The 11,024-nt window shown below is 36.3% G+C and overlaps 3 protein-coding genes and 1 long non-coding RNA gene across 4 annotated transcripts; 2 read left to right on the top strand and 2 right to left on the bottom strand.

Moving 5' to 3' along the window:
• Positions 1-99: 99 nt before the first annotated feature.
• LOC149730843 (uncharacterized) lies at positions 100-1,144 on the bottom strand. Its single transcript, XR_016385696.1, has 5 exons — positions 852-1,144; positions 739-759; positions 353-379; positions 236-288; positions 100-166 (listed from the first exon to the last, which is right to left on the bottom strand). It is a non-coding gene; the product is annotated as an uncharacterized LOC149730843 (long non-coding RNA).
• Positions 1,145-2,211: 1,067 nt separating this feature from the next.
• LOC149730842 (uncharacterized) lies at positions 2,212-3,215 on the top strand. The gene is made up of 7 exons (XM_089885524.1): positions 2,212-2,244; positions 2,321-2,407; positions 2,463-2,601; positions 2,697-2,717; positions 2,888-2,914; positions 2,979-3,031; positions 3,159-3,215. The coding sequence occupies exons 1-6, from the start codon at positions 2,212-2,214 to the stop codon at positions 3,002-3,004; spliced, it is 333 nt and encodes a 110-aa protein (XP_089741650.1). The 3' UTR covers positions 3,005-3,031; positions 3,159-3,215.
• A 1,163-nt stretch (positions 3,216-4,378) lies between these two features.
• Positions 4,379-5,668, top strand: LOC149730841 (uncharacterized). The gene has a single exon (XM_089884767.1). The coding sequence runs from the start codon at positions 4,488-4,490 to the stop codon at positions 5,532-5,534; it is 1,047 nt and encodes a 348-aa protein (XP_089740893.1). The 5' UTR covers positions 4,379-4,487; the 3' UTR covers positions 5,535-5,668.
• Positions 5,669-8,475: 2,807 nt separating this feature from the next.
• On the bottom strand, positions 8,476-11,000 carry LOC149730840 (uncharacterized). The gene has a single exon (XM_089884128.1). The coding sequence runs from the start codon at positions 9,639-9,641 to the stop codon at positions 8,598-8,600; it is 1,044 nt and encodes a 347-aa protein (XP_089740254.1). The 5' UTR covers positions 9,642-11,000; the 3' UTR covers positions 8,476-8,597.
• Between the last annotated feature and the right edge of the window lie 24 nt (positions 11,001-11,024).

Raw genomic sequence — 11,024 nt, 5'->3', positions numbered from 1 at the left:
TATATATACTTGTTTTAAAATCGTGTGTTTTGTTATACCATTTGGGTAGTTTTTATATTTTAACATGCTCCAATAAGTCTGCCTAATCAATCACGACATTAATATATGTTTGCCAGTTTATTGAAGTATCAATGTTTTGATATACACATTAAGGGAGATGCATCTTCTGCATGAAAAAGATTGACAATAGTTAATAAAGCAATACGAAACATCAACAATTAGGTGGGCGTTATACCTGTTTCTGTGGCAAACAAATATTCATTTACTCGTTGTCGAAATCTAGTTTCTCTGAAACAAATTAATAATTCATATAAGACAAATTTTTAGGATGAAATATATTTTGAAAACTAACCTTCTGGTTCAATCTCTTCATCCTCAACTGCAAAACAAAACTTTCAAACATTTATGTAATGATAGAACATAGACGAAAAATAGTTAAACAAAACGAAGCAGCAGTTATAAAGTTATGCATTTACTGTTAGCACATCGTTTTGTGGGGTAACATGGGACACCTTCGACACCTAAAATATTCTGATCCTGTTTTAAACTTTTAACAACGGTCCAAGAGAGTCGTGGGGCTACGACTTTATAATTATTTGATTGTTCTTTGTTTACTACAAAATGGGACAGGAAAGTGGAAAATAAAAAGTGTCCTATTTTCCTTCACCCTACTATGTATAAGATAATTCATATTAACTTTATTTGTTGCATGCTTTAAACGATTTTTTCAGCACTTACCTTTCGTTAACTCGTCAACACCTAAAAAATAATTAAAATAAGTTAAACGATCCTTGTGTAAAAATCGATACAAAACACTAATAAATATCAAATATAAATGCGTAGTTATATACCGTTGTCACCAGAGCGACGGCGGCGCCAACAACGAAGACGACGACGACGGACTACGCGACGACGACGGACCACGCGACGACGACGACGAACCCAAAAGATCGACTCTCCTTCATCAATCAAACAGAGAAGTCCGAGCACCAGTGCGAAAAGCAGTAACTTGTTCATCTGTAAAATAACAAGTTAAGTCGTAGCTTATACTTTGCTTATCTTGTCGACTTACTTTGAGTTTGCAAGTGAAGCATCGAAGCGAGTTGATCGTATTTATAGCCAAGTCATCAGTTGTTGCAGAAACTTCTGTATCCGGTTTCTGCAGTTGCAACAATCGTGTGGAATCTTTCAAAGTTTAAATAAATTCGCTTAGTGATTAATGAACTTCCAATTACCCAAGCTGTAACAATGACTTCGAATATCTTTGTTGTTTGGTTTGGAATCTGTACCAGATCGATGTTTAAACACAACCCACAAGTTTTACTTAGCATGTGGTCATAACACAATGCAGTTCAACTTCCAAATTGAAACGGATTGTTCAAACCGACAGACCAACTAGTGCAAAAGCCTGCCACACCACAATTACGTTAAAGAGAATTATTCCATGGTGGGTAAGTGAAAACTTTTGGACATGCAGGGACACTTTGTAGTTTGTTAGTTTGAAATTGGGAATACAATAGGCACAAAAACATTGATTCGATATAGAAACTAGCACAGCCAAATCAATTTGTTGAATTAGGAAACCCAGAAAATGTAGAAGAATAATTTAAAAAATTTTTAACCTGGTGTACCACAATCCCCCACACTGTAGTTTTGTAGTTGTTTATTGCTAACTTTAAAAGAATTGTTTGTATAATGTACAGAAAATATATTTGAAAGTTCGTGAAAGGCCTTTAGAATTTTTTTTAAGAAGCTGTTTCGTATTTTTTTGGCTTGGGTGGCAACTTTAAAGCACATTTGAATATATCTATCCATATACAAATTTTATTTGCAATTGCTGAATATATTTAGAATTTTAGAAGCGCAAACCCAAATATTAAGGTTTGGCCGAACCTGGCCTAAATCCCTGAGCGGATACGGCGTGCCTTAATGCAGGACCCATATAGTAAAGCAATTATGTTTTACACATTAGTCTGAATGACGACAGTAATAGCATACTATACATCGTACAATCTCATGCAATTTTGTGTAAAAAATGGTCCAGCTGAAATAGTAACAATATAAATCTCTTTAACGCATTTTTCGGTTTGTTTTTCGCTTTGAACATTCAGTCCAATTTGGACTTTTAACTGCATTGTGTTATGACCCCGTGCTGAATAGACTTGTGGATTGTGTTTGAAACTCGATCTGATACAGATTACAAGCCAAACAATGAAGATATTCGAAACAATTGTTCCAGCTTGGGTAATTGGAAGTTCATTAATCACTAAGCGGACTTATTTAAACTTTGAAAGATTGCACACGATTGTTGCAACTGCAGAAACCGGATACAGAAGTTTCTGCAACAACTGATGACTTGGCTATAAATACGATCAACTCGCTTCGATGCTTCACTTGCAAACTCAAAGTAAGTCGACAAGATAAGCAAAGTATAAGCTACGACTTAACTTGTTATTTTACAGATGAACAAGTTACTGCTTTTCGCACTGGTGCTCGGACTTCTCTGTTTGATTGATGAAGGAGAGTCTTTGGGTCGTCGTCGTCGTCGTCGCTGGGTCCGTCGTCGTCGTTGTTGGCGCCGCCGCCGCTCCGGTGACAACGGTATATAACTACGCATTTATATTTTATGATATTTATTGCTGATTTGTATTGAACCTTTACGCAGGGATCGCTTAACTAATTTTAATTATTCTTAGGTGTTGACGAGTCAACGGAAGGTAAGTGCTGATAAATTCTTTTAAAATATGCAACCAATACAATTAATATGATTTATCTAATATATTACAAAAGTAAATACTTAACATTACAGCTGTTGCTCACTTTTTTTCTAATTATTTTTCGTCTATTTTCTATTATTACATAAATGTACCAAAATATTGTTTTGCAGTTGAGGATGAAGAGATTGAACCAGAAGGTTAGTTTTCAAAATATATTTCATCCTAAAAATTTGTCTTATATGAAATAATAATTTGTTTCAGAGAAACTAGATTTCGACAACGAGTAAATGAATATTTGTTTTCCACAGAAACAGGTATGCGCTTTGATTTTGTTATAAATAATGATCATAATGTTCCATTCAACTGAAAACCAAAGTGGAATCACCTCACTGTTAATGTTTCGTATTTCTTTATCAACTTATGTCAACCTCTTTTATGTAGAAGACAGCGAAAGCGTGTACCAAAACATTGATACTTCAATAAACTGGCAAATGTATAATAACGTCGCGATTGTTTAAGCAGACTTGTAGGAGCATGCAAAAATATACAAATAGTGTAACAAAATTTCCGATTTCAAAACAAATATATCGAATACTATACCAACTATATTAGCAGCAGGTATAACTGGCGTTATGGCACATAGTTGGTTAGCACGCATTTTCCTCTAACCCAGAGTAAATATAGGCTCGTCGCTGCTACAATTGCGGCGTGTGTGTTATTACGACAATCGTTATACACACGCTGCAGTTATAAACGACTTGAATAAAAGTATCAGACAAAAGCGTGGCTGCTAACCCTACGAGGTAGAAGTTGAATTCTTCGCGGGCCTTGATGCTTGTCGGCGGCGCGAAATTGCGGATTACTCTTTGGCCGGCAATGGTTTAATTTCTTGTTGATCGACATTGTGCCCAAGGAATTTCAGTTTACTCAAACCAAACTTGCACTTATTCATTGTCGCACATCACTCGCAAGGCCCTCACTTTAGCATCTCTACTTATAAGGAAAAGGAAATATATCTTTAGAAATGCATCTATAAAGAAGTTTAGCGGGAGATTTAAAAATGAATGACCTTCACCCCTTAATTAAAAGTTTCGGTCGGCGATTTTTTGATTTATAATGGAATTGCGATTGCGGACAAGAAAATGACAGATCATTATCAATATTTAATGCATAGACAGTATCTTACCATAAACAAACTTTTACCAGAATATAATATTTCATACAACAAATGCAAACTGACCATACATAAACCAGCGAAAAATAAATTGTGGAAGAGTCGCTTTGTATTATATTGGTAAATTTAGACTTTTGTTTTGCTTTGCTGTTATAAAAAACGTATGAATAATGTGATGATGTTCATAGAATGTTATACCAAGTTAAACCTATATACAACAAACATTAATTTACAACAAATTGTGCAAACCGAAAAAGCGACAGTTGTAGTAAAAAAGATATATTTAAAGCAGTGCTGAAAAACATATAACATCTACAAAAATTCGGCGCCGAAGTTTAATAAATGGAATTGTGCACATGTAAAAATGCTGATGGGACGTGTGTTTAACATTTCCTTTACGTGTAAAAGTGGCTGTATGTATAACACACATCCTGTTGACTTCAGATTAACGATTGAACTTGTAACCGAGCCTCGCTTCATATACACAGTAATGCCTCACGAGGCACAGATGTGTTCATATGTTAACAGTGAAACGCCTATGTTTCTATTAACAGGTGATACAGATTTTGGTAAACTACTTAATTACTGTCCCCAAAATGAGTTATAAGCTGATATTGGTTTATCTAAGTATTGTGCTAACAGTCGTACATTGCTACACGAAGATGGAGTACTGTAGTATTGAATGTGCTGGGAACGAACAAGTGACAAGCCATGCGACGACCCATGGTAACCTTACTACTCTAGGACGTCCTGGTAAACGAGGACCACCTGGAATCAAAGGACCGATTGGACCAGCTGGTGAACCTGGACCACCCGGGCCAAAAGGAGATCCAGGTACACCATGTAACTGTACTCTGCCGAGCGTTGAAGCTGAAAATAGTTTGCTGGTGAGAATGGCTGTATTCGAGCATATTAGGACGAAGGCACGTGTCCACTACGATGTTGGTCTTGATACGAACGTGGTTTACGATGCTGCAAGCAACAAGATATCAAAGATATTTGATCAGGGACTCCAGCAAGCTCATATGATACAGACTAGCACGGCCCACCGACCAACTGTTGAATCCCTAAGCAGACAGAATGGGAAAAGGTATATTTCGTTTGACGGAAGAAATCAGCGGATGGCTGCTAATATAAACTTGGACGACCAGCATAACATCAACATCTTCATTGTGTACAAAATCACCGCTTACGATGCTGATACGCAATGGGGAAGAAACGGTCTGTTTGGAAACGACAACGGCGGCTTTGACAAGTTCATTTGTTTCTTTCCGAACGGAGATATGATGGTCCCGGGGTCAATTGGGAACTATTACAGAATCAGTACATACCCCACTAGGGCAAATGCTGGCGCAGTTGGCGTTTGGAACGTACTGAGTGTACAATGGAAAGTGGGAGGTCCTCCGAACTCCAGCAGTGTGTGGTGTAACGGGCAATTACTTCTACGTTTCCAAGCCGAGGTTTCACCTGGCTCACCGAATTTAGGTTTAGGTGGTATTAATCCCAATAATGGGAAACACCCCTTTAAAGGTTCGATCGGAGAATTTTTGGTTTACAAAGGAATTGCGATGACGAACAAGAACATAATGGATCATCATCAATACTTTATGAATCAATGGGCGATCGACGGAACATCACCTTAGCAACTTAGCAATGAACATTCTTTGACCAGAGTGTACATTAGCTCACAACTAATGCAACACAACCATATATAAACCATACAGTTTAGTGTAAATATTGCTAAAACTACTCACGAAAATAAAATGTTAAAAGAGAACGCTGTATTTTTAACAGATTTAATCCTACACCAAATAAAACGGGTTGCTTTTAATGAAAACGTTTATTCTTCTTAAATGCGGTAATAAAAACGTCGGAAGATTGTGATGATGTTCATAGTATGTTAGGCCAAGTTAAACCTTCAACAAATATTAACTGACAAGAGATATTGCAAAAAAAACTCTTGTTCAGTAGTGGCGATGGGTTTAAGAATGCGATGCGAAACATAATATATAAACATTCAAACAATTATAAAACCGTATTCTACTAGACCGTTGTTAATTGTTTAAAACACGATCAGGATATTTGAATATTATAATATGTGCTAAAGGAGACCCGTCTACCTCCATCCTATTGTATATATAAGAAAAATAGGCCTCAGAACAAAAATACCATTTTAAAATTATTTAATATATAAAGTTTACTTGATTAAGAAACTAGCATAATTTCGGTAGGTTAAATAGGTTGCGGAATACTATTAACATAAAATCTTTTAATGTTTTGTCCTGTCTTACCCCACTTTATAGTTTTGTAGGTTTTATCGCCACACTTTGAAGCGCTTTTAATTCATTAATTTATACATCAGGGCTATTTTAGATAATATTATACCGATATAATAACAAGATAACATTTAAAAGATATATTTGAAATTCAGTCACGGGTACTTGAAGATATTTTATGCGAAGTGGCTTGTGCAAAATATAGAATAGGTTTTCCATGCGTTTAATATTATTTTGTGTTATTTACGTGCATTCCTAATAAACAAATTATATTTTATTTAAAATTAACAAGGTTTTTGAACTGCCCCCCCTTACCCCGTCTGTTTGCAATGTTCTAAAATACTCCCGGTATGGGAATCACAAATACCTCCTGTGTGTATTAAGACTTTTCATTAAAGTGTCGTAAACTCATGGCATCACCAAAGAAACGTCATATATTTTGATCTTTGAAATATGGGACAATATCTGCTTAAAAGTTCCTATATGTACTTTCCCTACTTCACTATATTATTTAAAGAAAGTGGTATACGCGAAGCCTGTGTATTTATTTTTTAAATGGACAAAATTTGTATATGCCTAGAGATGGTCAAATGTGATCCAAAGTTATCCGTTTGTGTTAAACGAGCAATATTATCTTGGCAATACTTGTTTATATTGCAAAACTATATCTATGCTATAATACTACTGTTGCACCCGTAATATGAATTACAATAAAAATATATTTATCAGTGTTTGAGATAACGCCTCCCTCAAAAAAATAGTTTGTGTACGGTCCGCCGTTTCCCATTGTATGAAATAGGCAACGCCACGCCCAACCAAGAAACACCCGTGACGTCACCGGTGCAATTAAAGTGAAGTAAACTCGAAAATGGTACGGTTTTAAATAGTTAAACGTTTATAAAAAATGCTTCGTACAGTTTTAACTTCTAATCTTTTCAGGCAGAAGACGTATCTCATTCTCACTAAGAGCGTTTTTCAAAACACCGCTTCAATAAATTGACAAACATAAATAACGTCGTGCTTGGTTGTTTTAGCAGATTTATTAAAAAAGAAAACTAAAGTAAAATTTTTAAACAGTGTGCAGATAGTTCCTATTAAATTGAATATACAGTTCCTTTTTTTACATTCAAAACCGTACCGTTTTCGAGTTTACTTCACTTATATTTGCATAAGCTTTGGTACAACTGTCTTTGTGTAGTATAGTAGGGTAGGGGAAGATGGGATACCTTTTCGTTCAATTTTCTCATCCCATTTGGTAGTAAACAAAGAACAATCAAAGAATTTTTACGGCTTCCATATAGTCTGCTAATTGTTTAAAACAAGATCAGGATAGTTAGATATTTATGCTGAAGGTGTATACAATCTTCTCTCAACCAAATATATAGTAGAGTAGGAAAAGGAGGGACTTTTAAGCATATATTGTCCCATATTTCATAGATCAAAATAAAATATATGACGAATTTTTGGTGGTGCAATGAATTTGCATTCTCCTTTAACGACACGTTAATGAAAAATATTAATACACAAAAAAAGGTATTTAGTGATTGGCATACCGGAAGTGTTTTAGAACATTGCGAACAGGCGGGGTAAGAGGGAAGAGTTCAAAATCCTTGTTAATTTTGATTAAAATGAAATTTATAATAGGAATGCACGTAAATAACACAAAAAATATTAAACGCTCGGAAAACCTGTTCTATATTTCGCTCAAACCACTTCTCATAAATAATCTCAAAATACCCGTGTAAACCTTAGGAGTTTCTAAGTTTCTCGATAAAACTTATAAAACTACAAAGTGGGGCAAAACAGGACAAAAAATTAAAAGATTTTATTTATATTCTGCAACCTTTTTAAATTACCGATTATGCTGGTTTCTTTGCCACGTTAACTGTATATATTATATAATTTTAAACGTTTTTTTTTGTTCATAATGTCTAGTTTTCTTATGTATAGTAGGGTAGGGGAAGACGGGACACCTTTAGCACATAATATCCAAATATCCTGTTCGTGTTTTAAACAGTTAGCAACCGCCTAGCCGTGAGAATATATTTATAACTCATTAAATGTTTATTTTGTTTTTCGCATCGCATTCTTAAACCCATCGGCACTAGTGAACAAGAGTTTTTTTGCAATATCCGTTGTCAATTAATATTTGTTGAAGGTTTACCTTGACCTAACATGTTATGAACATCATCACAATTTCCCCGACGTTTATAACCGCATATAAGAATGAAAGTTGCATATAAGAATTCTTTAAAGGTCACCCGTTCTAGTTAGTGTGGGATTAAACTTGTTAAAAAAAAACACAGCGTTCTCTTTTAACAGTTTATTTTCGTGAGTAATTTTAGCAGAATTTACACTAAACTGGTTTATATATAATTAGCGTGAATTAGTTGTGAAACATTGTACATTCTGTTCAAAAGATGTCCATTGCTAAGGTGCTGTTCCGTCGATCGCCCATTCATGCATGAAGTATTGATGATGGTCTCTTATATTCTTGTCTGTCATCGCAATTCCTTTGTAAACCAAAAATTCGCCGATCGAACCTTGAAGGGGGTGGCCTCCCACACGATTAATACCACCTAAACCTAAACTCGGTGAGCCAGGGGAAACCTCGGCTTGGAAACGTAGATGTAATTGCCCGTTACACCACACACTGCTGGAGTTCGGAGGACCTCCCACTTTCCATTGTACACTCAGTACGTTCCAAACTCCAACTGCGCCAGCATTTGCCCTAGTGGGGTATGTACTGATTCTGACAAATTGCCCAACTGACCCCGAGACCATCATATCTCCGTTAGGAAAGAAACAAATGAACTTGTCGAAGTCGCCGTTGTCGTTTCCAAACAGACCGTTTCTCAACCATTGCGCATTAGTATTGTAAGAGGTGATTTTGTACACAATGAAGATGTTGATGTTATGCTGGTCGTCCAAGTTTATATTAGCAGCCATCCGCTGATTTCTTCCGTCAAACGAAATATACCTTTTCCCATTCTGTCTGCTTAGGGATTCAACAGTTGGTCGGTGAGCCGTGCTAGTCTGTATCATATGAGCTTGCTGGAGTCCCTGATCAAATATCTTTGATATCTTGTTGCTTGCAGCATCGTAAACCACGTTCGTATCAAGACCAACATCGTAGTGGACACGTGCCTTCGTCCTAATATGCTCGAATACAGCCATTCTCACCAGCAAACTATTTTCAGCTTCAACGCTCGACAGAGTACAGTTACATGGTGTACCTGGATCTCCTTTTGGTCCGGGTGGTCCAGGTTCACCAGCTGGTCCAATTGGTCCTTTGATTCCAGGTGGTCCTCGTTTACCAGGACGTCCTAGAGTAGTAAGGTTACCACGGGTCGTCGCATGGCTTGTCACTTGTTCGTTCCCAGCACATTCAATACTACAGTACTCCATCTTCGTGTAGCAATGTACGACTGTTAGCAAAACACTTAGAAAAACCAATACCAGCTTATAAGTCATTTTGGGGAGAGTAATTTATTAGTTTACCAAAATCTATCTCCTGCTAAGAGTGGTTTGAACGCCTTCTATCGGGTATACAAAGGCAGAATCAGTCACAACAACCTCATCTATCACTCCGAAGCAAAGACGTAACATATGCAGCTACTTTTACAAGTAAAGGAAATGCATTGCACGTAAACACATGGTTTATTTCGTTTCAGTTTAAAGGATGGAGTCGCCATGGTAATGGACATGTCAGTATTGTATAGTAGGGTGGGGGGAGATAGGACACATTTTCATTCTATTTTTTGGTCCCATTTAGAAGTACACAAAAAAACGTTTAAATAATTGTAAAACCCTATTTTCTCGACTCCCATGAACCGTTGTTAATTGTTTAAACCTATGAACATCATATTATACAGTATTCATATATCGTATAGGGTGAGGGGAGATTGGTCACCTTTTCATTCTGTTTTCTCGTCCCATTTGGTAAGAAACAAATAACTTTCAAGGAATCATAAAACCGTATGCTCACGTTCCCTATTCCCCCGTAAGTTGTTTAAAAGACAGGATATTTAGATATTAAGCGCAAAGGTATCCCATCTTCCCCCCTCCTACGATACGTACATTTTTTACCCGCATAGAGAAACAAAAGTCTTTTCTAAAAGCAAATAAGTTTAGTATGGGAATAAATCTTTCAATAGTATATTTTGGGAACAGTAGTGTACCAAAAATTGCATAACTTAAACGCTTTTCATCGGTTACTCTGATAATGATTAGTGCGAATAAAAAATCAGACGCGACCACAACAACCTCATTGATCACTCTGAAGCAAACAAGACATAACATGCAGCTACATTCACACGTAAAGGAAATGCATTGCACGTAAACACATGATTTATTTCGTTTCAGAAAGTTTGAGCGATGCAGTCGCCATGGTAGTAAACATGACATGTTCACATGTCTATTTATTTACATGTTTACATGTCTATTTAACTTTACCTGGAATTTCAATGATTGATACATAAACGTTTATTATTGTTTTCACCAACTATCTCTCCTATAACTGCCTTTTTTTATTTGCAGTATATATCTCTAAATTTACGGTGGGTTAACTCTGAGTTAAATTACTTGAACATTCGTATTTTAAGCGGGCCAAAAATGACCTGGAAATTAGGTGATAAAGGTTTCATAATAACTATTGCGTAACCGCAGGAAATCCCGCATGTTCTATAGGTAGCAACATACACGTGCACTGTACCTCATATATACATGGAAAGACAATGAGCAATATAGACTGCCTGCGGTTGTTTTCAGCTTCCTGTGGTTGCTTTCAGTTGCCCAACTTGCCACAGTGTCGGAGTCAAATACCCCCCGGCCAGATATATATTCTTGTTGCACAGC

This window comes from Ciona robusta, chromosome 9 (genome assembly GCF_009617815.1).
Source record: "Ciona robusta chromosome 9, ASM961781v2".
Classification (NCBI taxonomy): domain Eukaryota; kingdom Metazoa; phylum Chordata; class Ascidiacea; order Phlebobranchia; family Cionidae; genus Ciona; species Ciona robusta.
The sequence above is the reverse complement of the archived record's forward strand: the minus strand, read 5'-3'. Positions and strand labels throughout refer to the sequence as shown.